This window comes from Leucopleurus acutus (genome assembly GCF_964270905.1).
Source record: "Leucopleurus acutus genome assembly, chromosome: 5".
NCBI lineage: Eukaryota > Metazoa > Chordata > Mammalia > Artiodactyla > Delphinidae > Leucopleurus > Leucopleurus acutus.
The window spans coordinates 70889725-70910690 of NC_139147.1; the positions used below are offsets into that span (position 1 = coordinate 70889725).

The window sequence follows — 20966 nt, forward strand, 5'->3', positions numbered from 1 at the left end:
ACCCCATGGCTTAGCATAATTATTTTTCCAAACTAATATTACAAAATTGTGACCAGCACTGTAAAAAAGAATTTACTGCTAGAACTGAAAAGAAAACAGCAGAGCGCAATAAGTCAAGTATTGTTCAGAAAATCTTTTTTCAGACTCAGACACACATTCTTTCTCTCTCTCCCCACCCCCCTCAACTGAGCCTCCCACAGTTTTTCTCTGTTGCCTTCACTATGTAGTCTTCAAAAGACTGCACATCTGGCTCTTCTTCAGGGCACAAGAGCATTTTGTATAAAACTCTACAACACTTACTACACTCGGCTTGTTTATATGTGTATCTCTCCCATTAGAATGTAAATTCCAACATCACTAATTATTAGAGAAATGCAAATCAAAACTACAATGAGGTACCACCTCACACCAGTCAGAATGGTCGTCATCAAAAATCTACAAACAATAAATGCTGGCGAGGGTGTGGAGAAAAGGGAACCCTCCTATACTGTTGGTGGGAATGTAAATTGGTGTAGCCACTACGGAGAACAGTATGGAGGTTCCTTAAAAAGCTGAAAATATCAGGGTGATGGTGGCCTCGTAGGATGAGTTTGGGAGTGTTGCTCCCTCCCATATACCATGTTCTTGGATTGGAAGAATCAACATTGTGAAAATGACTCTACTACCCAAAGCAATCTACAGATTCAATGCAATCCCTATCAAACTACCACTGGCATTTTTCACAGCACTAGAACAAAAAATCTTAAAATTTGTATGGAGACACAAAAGACCCCGAATAGCCAAAGCAGTCTTGAGGGAAAAAAACAGAGCTGGAGGAATCAGACTCCCTGACTTCAGACTATACTACAAAGCTACAGTAATCAACACAGTATGGTACTGCCACAAACACAGAAATATAGATCAATGGAACAAGATAGAAAGCCCAGAGATAAACCCACGCACATATGGTCACCTTATCTTTGATAAAGAAGGCAAGAATATACAGTGGAGAAAAGACAGCCTCTTCAGTAAGTGGTGCTTGGAAAACTGGACAGGTACATGTAGAAGTATGAAATTAGAACACTCCCTAACACCATACACAAAAATAAACTTAAGGGCTTCCCTGGTGGCGCAGTGGTTGAGAGTCTGCCTGCCGATGCAGGAGACACGGGTTCGTGCCCCGGTCTGGGAAGATCCCACATGCCGCAGAGCAGCTGGGCCTGTGAGTCGTGGCCGTTGAGCCTGTGCGTCTGGAGCCTGTGCTCCGCAACGGGAGAGGCCACAGCAGTGAGAGGCCCACGTACCGCAAAAAAAACAAAACAAACAACAAAAAAAAACTCAAAATGGATTAAAGACCTAAATGTAAGGCCAGACACTATCAAACTCTTGGAGGAAAACATAGGCAGAACACCCTATGACATAAATCACAGCAAGATCCTTTTTGACCCACCCCTTAGAGAAATGGAAATAAAAAAAATAAACAAATGGGACCTAATGAAACTTAAAAGCTTTGGCATAGCAAAGGAAACCATAAACAAGACCAAAAGACAACCCTCAGAATGGGAGAAAATATTTGCAAATGAAGCAACTGACAAAGGATTAATCTCCAAAATTTATAAGCAGCTCATGCAGTTCAATATCAAAAAAACAAACAACACAATCCAAAAATGGGCAAAAGACCTAAATAGACATTTAACCAAAGAAGATATACAGACTGCCAAAAAACACATGAAAGAATGCTCAACATCATTAATCATTAGAGAAATGCAAATCAAAACTACAATGAGATTTCATCTCACACTGGTCAGAATGGCCATCATCAAAAAAATCTACAAACAGTGGATGCTGGAGAGGGTGTGGAGAAAAGGGAACCCTCTTGCACTGTTGGTGGGAATGTGAATTGATACAGCCACTATGGAGAACAGTATGGAGGTTCCTTATAAAACTAAAAATAGAACTACCATACGACCCAGCAATCCCACTACTGGGCATATATCCTGAAAAAAACATAATTCAAAAAGAGTCATGTACCAAAATGTTCATTGCAGCTCTATTTACAATAGCCAGGACATGGAAGCAACCTAAGTGTCCATCAACAGATGAATGGATAAAGAAGATGTGGCACATATATACAATGGAATATTACTCAGCCATAAAAAGAAACGAAATGGAATTATTTGTAGTGAGGTGGATGGACCTAGAGTCTGTCATACAGAGTGAAGTAAGTCAAAGAGAAAAACAAATACCATATGCTAACACATATATATGGAATTTAAGGGGAAAAAAAAAAAGGACATGAAGAACCTAGGAGCAAGATGGGAATAAAGACACAGACCTACTAGAGAATGGACTTGAGGATATGGGTAGGGGGAAGGGTAAGCTGTGACAAAGTGAGAGAGTGGCATGGACATATATACACTACCAAACGTAAAATAGATACCTAGTGGGAAGCAGCCGCATAGCACAGGGAGATCAGCTCGGTGCTTTGTGACCACCTAGATGGGTGGGATAGGGAGGGTGGGAGGAAGACGCAAGAGGGAGGGGATATGGGGATATATGTATATGTATAGCTGGTTCACTTTGTTATAAAGCAGAAACTAACACACCATTGTAAAGCAATTATACTCCAATAAAAATGTTAAAAAAAAGAAAACAGAACTACCATAAGACCCAGCAATTCCACTACTAGGTGTATACCCAGAGAAAAATCATAGTTCGAAAAGATACATACATGCACCCCAATGTTCACTGCAGCACTATTTACAATAGCCAGGACATGGAAGCAACCTAAATGTCCATCAACAGAAGAATGGATAAAGATGTGGTACATACATACAATGGAATATTACTCAGCCATAAAAAAGAACAAAATAATGCCATTTGCAGCAACATGGATGGACCTAGAGACTGTCAGACTAAGTGAAGTAAGTCAGACACAGAAAGACAAATATCATGATATTGCTTATATGTACAATCTAAAAAAAGGGGTACAAATGAACTTATTTACAAAACAGAAGCAGAGTCACAGATGTAGAAAACAAACAGTTACCAGGGGATTTGGTGGGGGCGGGAGACTGGGATTGACATAAACACACTACTATATATAAAACAGATAACTAATAAACACCTACTGTATAGCACAGGGAACTCTACTCAGTACTCTGTAATGGCCTATATGGGAAAAGAATCTAAAAAAAGAGTGGATATATGTATAACTGATTCACTTTGTTGTACACCTGAAACTAACACAACATTGTACATCAACTATACTCCAATAAAAAATTTTTTTAAAAAGGTAAACTCCAAGGAAACTGCCTTTTATTACCTATCTGGTACATGAAAAATACTGCCAGCTCAGTAAAATTTGTTGAATGAGTGATTAAATCATCAAAATCTAATAGGTATTAAAAACATACAAAACATTTAACTGTTTTCATTTATCATTATCTGATTGGGTTTTATTATTGTATAAACCTTAAATTTACCTATAAGTCACAAAAAAATCAATAAAGTTGGGACCTCCCTGGTGGTCCAGTGGTAAAGAATCCACCTTCCAATGCAGGGGACGCGGGTTTGATCCCTGATCAGGGAACTAAGATCCCACGTGCCACGGGGCAACTAAGCGCTCATGCCACAACTAGAAAGAAGCCCCTGTGCCAAAACAAAGAGCTCACATGCCTCAACGAAGATCCCGCATGCCACAGCTAAGACCCAACACAGCCAAAAAAAAATAGAATATTAAAAAAAAATAACAGGACTTAAAAAAAAAAAAATCAATACCGTTGTTCTTCCTCCCAAGTGCCTTGTATACTCCCGTCCAGAAATGGTGAAAAATGTTTACTTAAGAAACTGAAATGGGTGGTGTGCATAATGATCTTTGAAAAGTAGAACATCAAAGCATACAGATGTGCCGCACAGCTGAAGTTTTATTTAGGAGACTAGCCATGTTCATGTTTGTTAGGGGCCAATAAAGTTAAGGAAAGTTTATTAGGCAGAAAAGCTTGCTTCCTCTATATGACAAACTGTCCAAAGATCCCCTTTCACAGGTACTGCAGGTACCATGAGAACACATCTAAATAACAACACTGGGCAGGTACTTGCTTGACTACTTAATATAGAGATATATGAAGAACCTTAATATTTTCAATATTCATATATTATCACCATCATTTTCAATTCTATTTAAATGTAAGAACCAAAGTTATACAAATTTACCAACTCTTTTATTCCATCACAAAAAGGCAAAATACTGGAAATAAATTCTAAAGAAACACTTTTCATCATGCTTAGAGATGTCAAAAGTTGACAGTTTACTAAATCAAGGTTACATATAAAACTTGGTTTTACGTTCGTCAAAAAAAAAAAAAAAGAAAAGAATAAATGCAACTAAATGTTTGCTCTAAAATGAGGCTCAACTTTTAAAGGTATGCGTTCCTTTATAGTGATCTTCCAAAATATTTGTTTCTAAATCTTTAACAACTTGACTGAAAAACTGGAAGTTTACAATTTATAAGATTATAACTCTCTTGATATAGTAAGCTATATACATGAAACTGTAAGGGGGAAAAAAGTGGTATCGCTATTTTAGGACTCAGGCACTTTGCTTCATCCCCCTGGCTAATTACTGCAAACGATATTTTTACCTACTCTAAACTTGTTAAACATCTAAGGAAACAGCTATTTCACAAAAACTTCTTTCCATTTGTCACTTTAAACATATTTTAAGCTATTATGAAACTCTATTTCAAAGTAATTTATTAGGCTCAGATATTAAGCCAAGTCCTACAGTTAACACTGATTTACTGAAGGAAGAAAAAAGACAAGCTGTGATAAATACTCTTAAGAAACAAAACTGACAAAAGTTGCAACAAGTTGTTGCTCCTTATTAAAAATTCTTCCCTATATTTGAAATGTTAATTTTAATGACCCTAGTAAGGGAGGCAACACTCACCAGTATGAATCTTCTCATGTCTCTGTAGCAGGTACTTCTGTATGAAACGCATGTCACATTGACTACATTGAAATGGTTTTTCACCTTAAAATAATTTCACATCCACAAATTAGTTACTGGATAAAACACAGTTTATAGTTACTATTTTTTGAAGAAAGAGAAATCTTAGAAGCCCAAATTCTGGAAATTCCAAATTATCCACACAAAGTTTTTATACTATTCATTAACAGAATTTTATTTCCTCTCAATTTCCTCCCCAAGATTTAAAAATTCACATTCTCACAACCTCACAAAAATGAGATTAAATCTTTCAAGGGAAAAAGAAGTAAATAAATAAAGCAATTTAAAATAGAATTTAAAAATCACAAGGCTAGAAAGGACTCTACAGGTTACCAAGTGTGTCTTAAACATCTCTTCTTTTTATCTGGAGGAAGATCCACCCACCTTGTTCTCCCTGGCTAACCACCACTTTATGCCCTTTCACTTATTTTCTCCAGAACCTTCAGAACTTTCTAAACATCCCCTTAAAAAAAAACTAATCCTGTCTCTTCAAACGTTCCCTCTCTGTTGGAGCCTTTCCTTTCAGTAGTCTACCCTATGTCTCAAATTCTTCACCACCCACTTGTCCTTTAACCCTTATACTCTGCTTTCTGGAAAGCTTACTCATGATCTCCCTGCTATTTATTCTAATGGTTTGTTCTCAGCTCTCAGGTCTCTCTCTATCCTCTCAGAAGGTTGTGCTATGGTTGATCCTTCCCTCCTTGGAATTCTCTTTGGGCTTCTGGAACACTGTATTTTATCAGTTCATCAAATCTACCTTATTACTCTGTCTCCCTACCCACCCCTTAACTCACGTACATGTCTAGTAATCTTTCCCCAAAGATCTGTGATCAGGTCTTTAGTTCTGATCTCCACAACTTCATGTTATTTTTTTATATTTGATTCCCAAATTCATATTTCAAACTCCATCTGGACATCTTACATAGAAAAATAAATGCTGACAGGCTTTTAATAGTTCATTCTTTAACTGTTTCTCTAGCTAAAAAGAACACATTAAGCCAGATAAATATTCAATTAAGACTAATTTTGCACATCTATACTAATTGTTTTCTCATTTAAAGTTTTTCCTGCTTTCCTTCTTACATCCTGGCCTATGAAGTCTCTGATTTGAAATGCCAGGTTACCTAAAGCCTTAGAAATGAATGACATTTACAAGAAGATGAAAATAGCAAAGATAATAATTTTAATGGCCATAAGCCCACTTTAATTCAAGAAATACCTGTATGAATGAAGACATGTCTCTGTAAGTGATAGTTCGTTCTAAAGGCAGCATTGCAGTGCTCACAAACGTGAGATTTAGGGGTTTTCAAACCAAGTGATCCATCCTCATTTATTGTAAGGATCTGGTTTCAAAAAAAAAAAAAAGGCGAAACAAAAGAAAGAAATTTTTAAAACGTAATACTAATTTATAAAACAGATAATGCCTTTTAATGCAAACAATGGTCACCAGAAACTATGAAATATTTTTTCCTAAATAATCTTGAGAGGGCTATTAGAATAATGTTACCATTAATTTTAAGAAAGTACAATGTGACTCAGTGTGGGTAAAAATCACTAATAAAACCTTGGAAGCTGGTTAGGTAAGATCTTAGCACTCTGCCCCCTCCTCTCCAAACCTGATGTCTAGTAGAGTCCCTAAGTGTTCTCTGCTAGGGTGAGTATAGCTTTATTTTCAATTTCAAAATATCACATATGCAGGACAAAAGTCTTATGTTTTAGACATGGCGTAAATATCAATCAAATAGCACTGGTTAAATAAATCATGGAAAATGAATACAATTTAGTATCATGTGGCTGTAAAATAAAACGAGAAAGCTCTCTATATACTTACATAGAAAGAGCTCGAGGATTTATTCTTAAGTAAGAAAAAAAGCAAGGTCCAGAATCTAGTATATAATTTTGCTAATTTTGTATACAAGATAGTACATATAGCAATATATATTTGTTTGCATATGCATAAAAACTATTTGAGAAGGATATACATAAAATGTATATAACCTTGGTTGTCATGGCTGGGGAACTTGGCATATAGGAGATACGGCAGGAGGGAGGTTTTACACTGTACATACTTAAAACATTTTTCTGAACCATACAAACGCTTACTTATTACGTTCTCCTTTTTCTTTCTTCTTAAAGAAGAAAAAAAGAAAACTAACTTTTTAAGTCATCCTAGAACTGAATTTTGAGTCTGGTTCAGTTTAGGACCTCTAAGGTTATTCTAGGACTACTAAACTATTGTTAAGCATATTCCTTAATAAATGAGAGTGGGTATGGGGAAGGAAGACAGGTGACAAAAGACATCAACCTTGTCTGCCTGTGCTTCCTGTGGTCGAGAATATCTTGGGCCAGGTCTGGACAGTTCCAGAGAGAAGCTCACCTTTGGGCTTCATGTATTCCAGTTTATCAACCATTTGTCCAACATGCAACATTTAAACTGCCTCTTCTCACCAGACACATGGCAGAGTGAAAATAACAAATAATCCCTTTTTTCATTATTGAGGAGAGAAGAAAGATGACAAAATATGATGTGAAGATAAGAAGCAGAGAAATCTAGGAGGTAAGATCAGGAGGAATATGGCAAGTGAGAGGGAAACAGTATTGGAGGTGGGGGCATACAGAGTGGGAGCCAAGAAACTGTGTACCACACAGGGTAGAGAAATCTAGCAAACATCTTACAAAATACAAAGTCCTGTGGAAACTGATTAGGGCCTGTAAATACACAGCTATGACCCCCTTCCCAAAACCTAGAAAGAGGGAGTAAGTAAGGAAAAAGGGCTTTAATTTTTTTAAAACAATTTTTTACTTTAAATTCAGGAAGACAATTCAGCCTATACTGTATGTAAATCAACGGTATTTATTATGCAAATTATACAGGGCATGTGGGTTCTGGGCAAACTGCCAATGTGGTCAACAATGCTTCAAAGTCTATGTACCAAAGTCACAGAGGGAAACGTTTGGCAGGAGAATGCAAGTGGGTGTCACAGCTTCCTGAAGAGTCAGTGAGAACAGAAAGTTTCCTCTCTGGTCAGTCAGTCAAAAATTTTTTCAACCCCTCCAAGTCACAAAATAATATTCAAGTTAACAATGTGTAAAACAAATGAACAAAAATCCCACAAAATCTTTTAAAACATGATTCAAAATATTTCTAACATAAAATAAGTAACAAAAAGATGTTAAACATTTTATACGAAACAGAATAAAAAAAAGATAGCACCAGGTATTTTTTCGCATATGTTGATAACAAATAAGAAGATCCAAGTGCCAAAAACATGGCAACTCAATAGCTTTCTGTGGCATAGCAACTGCAAGGAAAGGCTTTGTAAGGAACAAATCCGGCCCAAGTTACTTAATGTGAAACGGATGTAATCCTTGACTATACAAAGCCCTTTTATGAAGAGTTAAGGAGTTCTAGGTCATTGTTTTCTGGCACTGGGGGTAATGCTGCCTTTCACTGTGGACTCAAGCCCTAATTCAAGGTGGATTTTATGGATGAAACAGCAAACACTGACTTGTGAATAAGCAGACTGAAAAATCTAGCATATTTATAAGTTCAATGACACAAAAATCAAATTGTTGAACATTTTGTATTTAATTTTATATTAATTTTTTTCTTTTCTTAGGCCAGGGTAACACACATCTTTGTATCAATATAAAAGAAAATTATCTTGCCTCAGAAGAACACCAGTGGCTCTTCCAATTTATAATGTTTTAAATATAACCGACAGATCTTGTCTGTTTTACTCACCACTATAACCCCAGTACCCAAACGGTATCATACTGAAACTCTATAAATGTCTGTTGATATGGCTGCCTACTACCCATACCAAACATCCTCACAGCTTACCACTCTATTCTTCGTAAAACTTTCTGCAAATTCACTAAGTAGTACCATAGTGAAATGGCTATGTAAAGAACAAAGTTCCTTGGTGGAACAGAAATGGCTCATTAATACAGGTAAAATTATCTTCCTTGGTATAGACTTGGTTTCTTTTCCTGTTCACATCCTTTCCAGATCTTTTAGTAAAATGTGATCTACCAGGTAAGTGGATTTGCCTGAGATTAGCAGGCTTACTTGCTACTAGTACCATAAAATGTTTTTGCTTTTCTTTTTCCCTTCAACATATGAGCACCATTGCAACGGAAGAATTTGAAATTTCCAAGTTTAAACCCTAAAGTGCCTGCTATAATATCTCCACATGATTTGTCTTGACTCCTGTCACTGCTCCTTTTGGAGAAATATGGTACGTTATAAACATCAAGCAACCGGGCTTCATCAAGGGTAAAGAAATTAGTAATAGTCTAAACAATACTCAGCATACTTGATTTTTTTCCTTAACTGTTTCATAAGTTTAAAACAGAATTTTTCAGTAGAATATTTCAATACCAAATGGAACTCCTCAATTAATCTGCTTTCTTAACCTCACGGTCCATTAGCAGATATATTTTTTGTTCTGAGCCAAATCTGTTCCCAGCTAGCTATCTATATACATAGCAATGCCTATGTTAAATAATATACCAATTTTCATCCAACGAAGCACTAACCTCTGCCTATTCAATTTAGAGATTTTTGACTCCTCAAGGGTCACTGCCACCAAATAACTGAAACTTGACACCCCTCAGTGAGAAAGTTTTATTCTCTTAAAAGGCAGATGTGATTTTCCCCATTCTATGTATACTATGTACTACTGAAATTGTTAAAGCATATTTTAAACTAATGATTATAAGTTTTATCATACATTCTTAAATCAATTTCTAAACCACCAAAACCCCAAAAACAATTTGGAGGAGACAGTTTAAAATTCTCACCTATTATGAGCTGTTTTACTGCAACTGAGGGTGGGGAGTGAGATCTAAAGTTCACTTTACTCTCCAAATCCAACTAGAAATGGAAGAAGAGTGCAAGCCCAAAGACATACAACAAAATAACAAAGTAGCCCAAAGCAATAACCACCTAAACATCTTGACCATCCTACTTATCGTTAATATCCCACCTCACGTTGTCACTTTCTTTCATTCTCCATGATTTTTACTGTCTCTCAGCATTTGATTTTACTTATTAACAAATTTCATTTCTAAATGGCAAGTTTTTGCCAGTGCTAGAACATGAAATTCACTATATCATAAGCATGGTATATATAACATGGTATCAATAACTGATGTTCAGGAGAATGACCCTGAGCCTTAGAAAAGGTTATTTCTCTCATATTTCCTAAATATCAGGCAAAGAAGCATGTGAATTTTTTAAAAGAAAGGTTTACATCCAAATATTTTTTAAAATTAGGGTTTGATTCTGTGGAAAAATTATTTACCCAGAATACAAAATTCCCTGGAGAAATTAGATAAATAAAATACTAATACTTTTTTTAAACTAATTTTCTTCTTCGTTTTTCTCTTAAGTACTATTCCTTATTTCCATCCCCAGTCTTACAATCAGTTATTTACCGTAAGGCTACTCCTTCCACAATCAAGCTAACATGTAGGAGAAAGCTTGACAAATAGCTAGTATATCTATTTCTCTCCTTCTTTCATTAAATTTTCCTCATTTTAAGTCACTCAATTTAGAATCTTTTTGATACTAAAATCACTAATCTTTTCTGGGAACCAGTGGTGTATAATAAATTGCTGGGAATGGATTCTCTATATAATTCATAATCTATTTGATTTGTGGGACAGGCTCTTCCTTCCTGAGTTCAGCACAACTCTGAAAAATCAATTTCAACTCAGACCACCTATAGTGTTATAACAAAAAACCCAGTTCCTTTCTTCAGTACCTGATAAGAGATCCTGGCACATAACAGGCACTCAAATTATTTGCTGAGAGAATGAAAAAGGAGATACATTTCAGAATAAGGTAATCAAAAAGCACTCTGCTCTACCTCATTCTATTACTAAAGAGTTTGGAAAGACCTATAAAGCATATATAATACTGGATTAAGATCATATTGTTATATTTTACTGAAAAGGATTCTTAGAGTTCATCAATGTTAACTCAACAATCCTCATAAAACCCTTCTGTGGTGGAAAACGTCATCACCTAATTCACATAAGTCAATAGCAAAGTCGGGTGGTAATACCTCATTTATCCAGAAACTTTTACTATTAAGACTTGAGATTCTCAAGCCCCAACGCAGCCAAAAAAAAAAAAGTGGTGCTGGGAAAACTGGACAGCTACATGTAAAAGAAGGAAATTAGAACACTCCCTAACACCATACACAAAAATAAACTCAAAATGGATTAGAGACCTAAATGTAAGGCCAGACACTATAAAACGCTTAGAGGAAAACATAGGAAGAACACTCTTTGACATAAATCACAGCAAGATCTTTTTTGATCCACCTCCTAGAGAAATGGAAATAAAAACAAAAATAAACAAATGAAACTTAAAAGCTTTTGCACAGCAAAGGAAACTACAAACAAGACGAAAAGACACTCCTCAGAATGGGAGAAAATATTTGCAAATGAATCAACCCACAAAGGATTAATTTCCAAAATATATAAACAGCTCATGCAGCTCAATATTAAAAAAACAAACAACCCAATCCAAAAATGGGCAGAAAATCTAAATAGGCATTTCTCCAAAGAAGACATACAGATGGCCAAGCAGCACATGAAAAGCTGCTCAACATCACTAACAATTAGAGAAATGCAAATCAAAACTACAATGAGGTATCACCTCACACCAGTTAGAATGGGCATCATCAGAAAATCTACAAACAACAAACACTGGAGAGGGTGTGGAGAAAAGGGAACCCTCCTGCACTGTTAGTGGGAATGTAAATTGATACAGTCACTATGGAGGACAGTATGGAGGTTCCTTAAAAAACTAAAAATAGAACTACCATATGACCCAGCAATCCCACTACTGGGCATATACTCTGAGAAAACCATAATTCAAAAAGACACATGCATCCCAATGTTCACTGCAGCACTATTTACAATAGCCAGGTCATGGAAGCAACCTAAATGCCCATCGACACACAAATGGATAAAGAAGATGTGGTACATATATACAATGGAGTATTACTCAGCCATAAAAAGGAACGAAATTGGGTCATTTGTAGAGACGTGGATGGATCGAGACTGTCATACAGAGTGAAGTAAGTCAGAAAGAGAAAAACAAATATTGTATATTAATGCATATATGTGGAACCTAGAAAAATGGTACAGATGAACCGGTTTGCCGGGCAGAAATAGAGACACAGAAGTACAGAACAAATGTATGGACACCAGTGGGGAAAGCGGCGGGGGTGGGGGAGACGAATTGGGCGATTGGGATTGACACGTATACACTGATGTGTATAAAACATGACTAATAAGGACCTGCTGTATAAAAAAATAAATAAAATAAAATTCAAAAAAAAAAACAGTACTCAGAGTTGTGAGGGTTAAATGAGTTAATGATATCAAGTGTTTAGAACAGTGCCTGGCACATACTAGTGTGTGTAAGAGCACTATAAAAATAGTTATTATTATAAAGTTTGGAAAACAAGAAAAGCTGAGAGCAACGTTTTTAGTATGCAAAGAGTGTTAAAAGAGAATGAACCAGAATAGTAGGAAAGCAATTTCATTTCTTACAGTAGTGTTAAATATGGTGGAAGGGTAGACCATTTTATGTGAGGTTTTGCAAAGAACAATAAAAAGAGGGTGAAAATTGACCTCGCCAAGTACTGCAGGGACATGACATTAAAGTCAGGACAATAAATTCAACAAAAAAAGACTAGGTGATCTTTTAAAAAAAAAAAAATGTAAACCATAATCACCCTGGACTCTTTTAGTATAAATGGAAATCCCCTAAATTAGAATCTCCGAGGATGGGGCCTGCGTATTTATAACTGGAATAGACCTATGGGTGATCTAATGCAGACCCACGAGAACCACCAACATGAATGCACTGAGACTGAATTAAGTCTACTAAAACTTTTCATACATTTCTAATAACTTTAGTTCTCTGTAGTCCTAATCCACAACAAAACAAAAAAAGAGTCAAAGGGGCAATGGAAGGTGATGTTAAGTGGCCACATGGGTACAGCAATGTAAAAATGAATAGTAGTATATCACTAAGGAATGAGACAGTGAAGCAATTATAAGCAGTCAAAAAACTCTTAAAGTCTAGCAGTCAGGAGTTTTCAGGATGAGGGGAAAAAAGCCCTAACATCTCAGTCTTCCCAGAGGGCTTCACTATGATACGTATGATTTTTTCTTTAATGTTTACAACATCAACCCCAAAGCATTAAAAGCTGAATTATGTTCAAATGTACTATGTTTTAAAAGAAAACAACATATTAAAGATTTCCAACTAAGTGGTTAAAATAAAATTAAACATTTAAAAGGGACAAGTTTTTATTATATAGGAAATTTGCTTTCATAAAACAACTTATTCCATGACAGTATCAAATAACTTGATCAAGATAACATTCCCTAGCTTGATTACCCTCTTCTTCAGACATGCTGCCAAACGTATTTTGGCAATTTTCAAGTGTCAAATCTACCTTAAGATGACTAAGCTTTGCCATATGATAAAGGCTCAGGAAGCAACTACTGCTTAAAATTCACGGCAGCTAAAAATGACATAACATTACAGTATTTCTCACCACAAAGCTTAGTTGGAAGGGACCAGGTCTACATGGATGTGTAAGCTCTAATATTTTTACTAAAAGTCCATAAGATAACTTCAGTGATACTTCCTGTATGGATCCCCAATCTAACATGACACAATGGTAACATATACTCAAAATATTAGTAATGGCAAAATCCAAGATTTGGGAAAAGTGTTTGCAGAGAGTGGAGTCCTCTAAGCATAATACATTACAATTAATTGAGAAACTTAAAGCTGTTTTTAAGGAATTTAAAACAAGCAACACATTGATTTATAAACATGAGATAAGGTTTTCTTTCTCTTCATACAGAAAGGGGAAAGTTACTTTAATGAAAAATCAGAAGTGTGAATGTTTAAACACATGTTCAAAGTTCTGAGACTCCAGACACAAAACCACTCATCTGGACACTGCAAGACCAGTGTTAAAAACAGACCACAACCATTCTCTGTCCTATTACATGTAACAGGTCAGGACAATCTAAAAATAATTGTTTTTGTTATTCTCACATCCATGTCTGCCATATATTATTTCCAGTCATTTCAGCCTCCTAAGAACTGCTCTAAAAAGACTGCCCAAAACATTTTCTTATATACAGTATACTCAGAATAGGCCAAATCTTTCATCTAGCAACTACATAGATATATATACAAATATTTAAATAATGTCCTTAGAAATATTTTGATAATACATTATAAATGACTTTATCTCAAATTAGACAAGCAAAAATGGCTTAAACTGTAAAAATCTGATCTGTACTACCTAGAACATATAAAGATTCCAAATAACACCCTACTAGAAGATAATAATCTGAGTTTTAGTCAGAATTTCAGAATTATACTCAAGCATAATATCAGAAAAACATGGCAATGAAACATCAAGGAAAATGTACAACTTACATATATTATTTTTAAAGACTTGAAATAGATTCCCCATAGATCAGCAATGAACCCAAAGTAACATAATCACTATCTCAATTTTAGAAATTAATTTTTTCCTCAAAGAACTTGATGTATTCATTAATGTAAAATTTTAAAAGTCTCATATATCACTGAGAAAAACATTAACCTCAAGAAAAGAAAGGGAAGAAAGGAAGGGGGGCATAAAGGGATAGCACAAAACATGAAATATAAAATGTCAATAATTATGAAAAAAAACACAAGTTTTAGTATGACCAATATCCAAAGAAATTAAAATTTAAACTATAATGAGACACCCATCTTAAGCTACAAAAAAAACAAAGTTTCATACTCAAGGCTGGTGAGAGTATGGACAAACACACCCTAGGTCCGCTGCAGGTAGCAATGTAACTGATACAACATTTCTGGAAGGAGTAACATTATCAAGAAACTTTACTTATTTTGCTTGCTTCCTTGCTTATGTACTCATTTATTTTTAAAGAAACCTTTTTAAAAGTTCACGCCCTTTGATTTAGTAGTACACGAAGATCCATACACAAATATTTCAAGAGCAGCATGATTTAAAATGAAGGCAAAGAGAAAACAACTTTCCAACAACAGAGCAATCACTGAATATAATGTGATATATCAAAAAATAATACATTCATTATGCAGGTAATAAAATCGTTATAAAAAAATCTTTAATAACTTTAAAAATAGCTTACATACTCTTTAAGTTACAAATCAGGAAATTCAGACAATCTACACAAATTTGAAAATAGAAAGGGAATATTGCAGAAAATTAAGGTATTCATCTCTAGGAAATGTAACTATGGGTTATTTTAGTCTCTATATTTTTCAAACAGTAGCCACGCTTATATATCCCAAAAGCAGTGGAATGGTGGTAAATGTTTAACAACAGTTTAAGGAGTCAGTGGGCTGCGTTGCTGATTTCCATGGTGTAAATATTCTCCCCATGCCTAATTTCAAGCTACCAATGGTTTTAGCACCAGCTTGCAAAATTCCTAAAAACTCAGCAATCAGCTCTGGCAAGCCAGTACAAACTGGGTTCAGCATACCATTTGAGTCCAAAAATATACAAATAATGATGATGACTATGATTTAAATCACAAATACAAAAACAAGTAGCCCTCAAAATAAAAAGGTCATGTTATAAAATCTTTTTTAAAAAGCCTTCTTCACTACACAAGGGAAGAAAACAAAAGATGAAAAATAACTATAAAGATATAAATTATACTATACAGAGTTCAAAGACTTCCCCGGAATACCAAAATGCTACATATAGTCAACTACTACTGTACTGAAAAGGAAAAAAGGCAGGCAATTCCTAATAGTATTTACGGGTCAGTTGTTTATTTATTAATCCATTCATTCACCCACAGTATTCATTGAGAGTCCCTTAGGCCTACTATTCCAGGCTCTTAGGATATAGCTGTGAATAAAATTAGTCCCTGCCCTGGTGGAGCTTACATTCTATTCTAGCACAGTTATCACACAACCTTTTCCTAATGAGTAATCAATACTGAATTTTCCTGAAACCATATATTAACATAAGTAAAACTAATATGAATGAGAAGCAAGGGCACTGCATACCATCTGTTAGTTTTTAAAGAAAAGAGAGACACGGGGTAAGAAAAGTTTGTTTTCAAAAAAAACAAAACAAAAAAACACAGTGAAAGGGAAGTGGAAAAATTTAAAGCAGTGGCCCACCACCTCTATTCAGGCAAGCATCCCTTCCTTTCTCCTGGTGAAGCTGATGCAACATTCCAACTTTACTAAGCCATATGAGACTTTTATGTTGCCTATGGTCCAGCCAGATTCCTGCCAATAAGATTAAGCAATTGTATGGGAGTAGTATGTTAGGAACCACCACCTTAAAATATTCTCTTACTTTTGCAGGAGAACGTTGTTTCCGTTTCTTCTTTTTCTGTAAGTCTACTGGCTCTCTGATTTGTTTTTTGTCTCTCATCAGTTGCTCAGATACATCAGTAAAAGTAATTTCCTGCTTTACACTTATCTGTTAAAAAAAAAAAGCCAATTTTAGAAATAAACAAAAAGTCTATTGTGACAAAAAGCCATTGCATGCTTAATCCTTTGCTAAACCTACCTACAGGTGCTCCCAAAATGATTATTTGTGTGTGCAAGTAAAGAGTGTGTTGAAGAATTCATTAATATGTAATTGATATATAAGAATCAACAGTATATAAATTGAGGGAATAAACTAGGATTTTACAAAAATTTATCTGGAAAGAAAAAGATTAAAATGTCCTGGGAAAAGATAATTAAGACCTAGCAGAATAAAGCAGAAGTGAGCACACAATTTCACTCCCACATTTAAGGAAACTGATGTTAAAGTTAAAGGCACAAAAAAGGTTAAATTCCAAAATCAATAAAATACTGGGGGATAAAAGGGGTATTCAGACTTCATGATGGGTTTCTCTCAATTTACAAAACATCACAAAAACAACACAAAATTCTAAAAGGTAATCTCATCAAAAAAGGAATGATAAACTAACAATGAAATCTAATTATCTTTAAGTTCAATGTTTTTGGCAATATCTTAGCCAGTATCTTCCTGGCCTCTACAACCATCATCAAATGTGTGTTTATAGAACTGCATATGGTTTTAGGCCCCTGCTATGTACAAGACACAATTCTAGCTACATGATAACAAGAAATGTTAAGATGTCAACAATGTTATCTCATCTTTAGATCTCAGTTCTCACAGATGTGAAGAGCTGCATGTCCTAAAAAATAATATGGGGACTTCCCTGGTGGCACAGTGGTTAAGAATCCATCTCCCAATGCAGGGGACATGGGTTCAATCCCTGGTCAAGGAACTAGATCCCACATGCATGCCGCAACTAAGAGTTCGCGTGCCACAACTAAGGAGCACACATGTCGCAACTAAGGAGCCCGCGAGCAGCAACTAAGACCTGGCACAACCAAAAATAAAAAAAAAAATTTTAATTTAAAAAATATATGGAGGTTCTATGATCATTAACAGTAGCATCAATTCTCATCAGAATTGATGGCGCACAGTCATCCTGCTGTGCTACATTTTCAACCTATCCCTGAAATGAAAACACAAGTATCTTAAAACTAAGAAACTTTCAACCAACAAGCTCTGAAATACATTAAAAATCCTTGACTCTTCGACCATGTGAGGACACAACGAGAAGTCTGCAACCTGGAAGGGGACCCTCACCCGACCATACTTGCACCCTGACGGACTTCCAGCCTCCAGAACAGTGAGAAACAAATTTCTGTTGTTTATAAGCTTTTAAAAAAATCTTGATAATAGTCCAGGAAATACAATGTGCTAATGGCTACATTTTCAAAAACTACACTTAAAAAGGGGGTGCAAAAGGTTATAAACATCTTACAGACTCATAGTGTAAAGCTGGAAGACAGAGCTGTGCAGAGGGGTTCATGAAGGAAATGCAACATAAGCAAGGAATTTCAAACTAACCAAATAAAGAACTGGAAGTTTTCAAAAATTCCTGAAATGTGGGGGGCGTGAGAATTGCAAATCAAGGAGAACCTAGGCATAAAAACATGACTGTAAATGATTATTTAGCTAATAATTCTTTCTATCAGGTTAGAGAATCGTACTAATGACCATTCTTATGGCTTCTTTTGGTGTAATTATTTGAAACATAAAATAGAATGGTAAGGTCACCTCCAACAAGGCTTTGGAACACAGACATGTTACCATCTTTGAAGTGATGCTTACTGAAATACAACTATTGAAACTGGGTATGAGACAAGGAGAAATGACAACAGACTAAGCAGCTGCTGAACTGCTCTGGTCTTATGTTGCAGCAAAAAGTAGTTCCAACATTTCTGTCAACTTATAAATTACAAAGAAACCATGAAAATATAGCATGCAGCAGTAAGAAAGAGCCGGGGACTTCCTTGGTGGCACAGTGGTTGAGAACCCGCCTGCCAATGCAGGGGACACGGGTTCGAGCCCTGGTCCGGGAAGATCCCACATGCCACGGAGCAACTAAGCCTGTGCGCCACAACTACTAAGCCTGCGCTCAGAGCCAGCGAGCCACAGCTACTGAGCCCACGTGCCACAACTACTGAAGCCCGTGCGCCTAGAGCCCGTGCTCCGCAACAAGAGAAGCCACCACAATGAGAAGCCCGTGTGCTGCAACAAAGAGTAGCCCTTGCTCGCCACAACTAGAGAGAGCCTGCACACAGCAACAAAGGCCCAATGCAGCCATAAATTAACTAATTAATTAATTTAAAAAAAATAAGAGACCAACTTTTTTTCAGCAAAAGTGTCGAGTAGAGTGTAAGACAGATTCACAAATAAGTTCTTCAATAAGAAGCTATTCACAAACAAAGGAAGAACCTTTATGTGCACACAGTGAAAAACATTAATTCATATATCTGAACCTTTTATCTATTTTCACATATATGGAAAGTGATCATATTGGTACTAGCATTGACAAATATAAGGTACACTTTTAACAATATGAAAGCACAGACCAAAACTTAGAAGTATCAATGAATCAAAGCATTGTGAATACCAACAGGCACATAGCAAGTTACATGTTTAGAACAGTCCAACAGGCTTATCACTCATAAATGGAATAAAGTAATCTCTACATATAACACAACCACACACTAAAGTATACGGTCCAGCCTAAGGTGCTTAGAAAGGATGTTGGTAAATCCATAAACATAAAGAGATGGGTATGAAAATGACAAGGCAACTAGAAAGAATGAGGTGCAAAAAGTCTGGGAAAATGAATCTTCTTTGGCCCAAGAAAGACTACAATAATCTATAAAAACATGTAAACTTCTTAAGCATGACAAAAGAGACAACAATTCATCTATAAGTTCCCTACTATTTCCTTGAGAACTATCTTTAAAAGAAAATCAAGTACTCAGTGTTACTTTTCACCTAAAATAAAACAAAGTATAGTTAATCAAAGCAGGCATTTGCAGATGTGTGATAGTTGAAAAGACAGGTTTGCTGGATTTTTGAAACATTCATTGGAACATCAAGAAAATCAATAGGCTAGGAAGTATGTCAGATTAAAAAACAAAGGCAAGAAAAACCTCTGGTTTCTTCCCCATAGCTTAATCTTTACCATTTCACCTAGTGCCATGTACAACCTCCTGCCTACATTTGAGAGCCTGAATTTCAATGCTTTTCTCACTACCAAACCAGAAATACCATCAATACTGTCAATCACCCTACTCATACTTCTCTCATAAGATTTCACTAAACCCAGACGCTTCTCCACCTGAAGCTGTTAAGACCCCTGCTCATCCACTGATCAAAGCTCCCTCTGGATCTCCACTTTGAGACTGGGTAAGCCATCAGGCATGACTCCCATGTCATATTTACCTTGTATATTCATCTAACTTCTTCCCCAACATCCTATCAAGAGGCAGAGCCCATGCTTCCTCACCCCTTTCCACTGCCCAAGCTGGTTCATTCTTGCTAGTTCTAATACATATCTCCTAATTATACTGAGGTATTCCTCATTTTTGATCACTCTCTCTTTATTCTCCCAACTTTAAACATAAAGAGGCCTCTCTATATTGAAAAAATCTTTCCCTTGATTCTAATCACTAGTAAATCACGCCCAGAATCCAGAATGACTCCTTCTTTTTCAGGACTTATTTCATGTCTTTTATATTTTACTATTTCATGTACCTGTATCTTATCTTGGTATCTGAAAATAAGATAGTCTTCTTTTGTATTTCTCATAACAGCTTTCACTCACTTATTCATTCAACAGCTATTAAGTACCTGCTACATGCTAAATTCAGTCAGTCTAAAGTAATACAATGGAAGCTTTAAATTTACTGAGATTCTAATATGTACAGAGAAAAATACTAGATACTGAGAACACATTCTATGACAAGGTCTCCTTTCCAAAGGTCTTAAAATGGAGATGGGAAGTTTTGATGCCTTAAAAAAAAAAAAAACAAGTAACACTAATAAACAAATAAAATGGCACATATTTGGCTCAATCTAAATGAATGATACAGGGAATAAGGGCAGGAACCAAATGGAGAAATTCATGAGATCTGAAATAACTGCAACTATATCTATCCCCTTTTAATTTTTTTCTTCCAAACATGCTACTCTTCCCAACAACTTTCTTCCACACTCAATAATGTTATTAAGCGATGTAACAAATTTAAACATACCTAAAATAATGTTGCCAGACATAGTATGTGAAGAACATTTCATGTCGTTTGCAAATTTTGGTCTACCCCTAACTCCCAAACAAGGTGACCCCTTATAATCACTTTGGACTCTTCTTTCACTTCATTCTCAATATCCTACGTCCATATGCATTTCATTCAAAGTAGCCTTATCAACCTTGATACTTTAGGGCATTATCATCTACCAATGTATTCTTTCACAAATAAATTAATATAAAACTGTTTTCTTGCCATTTCCCCAGTGAGGAAATCTACAATAGCTCC

The 20966-nt window shown here is 35.7% G+C and overlaps 1 protein-coding gene across 5 annotated transcripts in view; it reads right to left on the reverse strand.

Annotated features, from left to right (window-relative positions):
* The window catches only part of ZNF148 (zinc finger protein 148), a 181022-nt gene that overhangs the window by 37951 nt on the left and 122105 nt on the right, over positions 1 to 20966 (reverse strand). For 4 of the 5 annotated variants that reach the window (XM_082839599.1, XM_082839601.1, XM_082839598.1 and 1 more), the window contains 3 exons: positions 16396 to 16521; positions 6210 to 6333; positions 4931 to 5014 (listed from right to left, as the gene is read on the reverse strand). In XM_082839599.1, the coding sequence (XP_082695725.1) occupies positions 4931 to 5014; positions 6210 to 6333; positions 16396 to 16521 (334 nt within the window). Of the gene's footprint in view, positions 1 to 3144; positions 5015 to 6209; positions 6334 to 16395; positions 16522 to 20966 lie in introns of those variants that run through there. The other variant, XM_082839602.1, reaches the window with a different exon arrangement.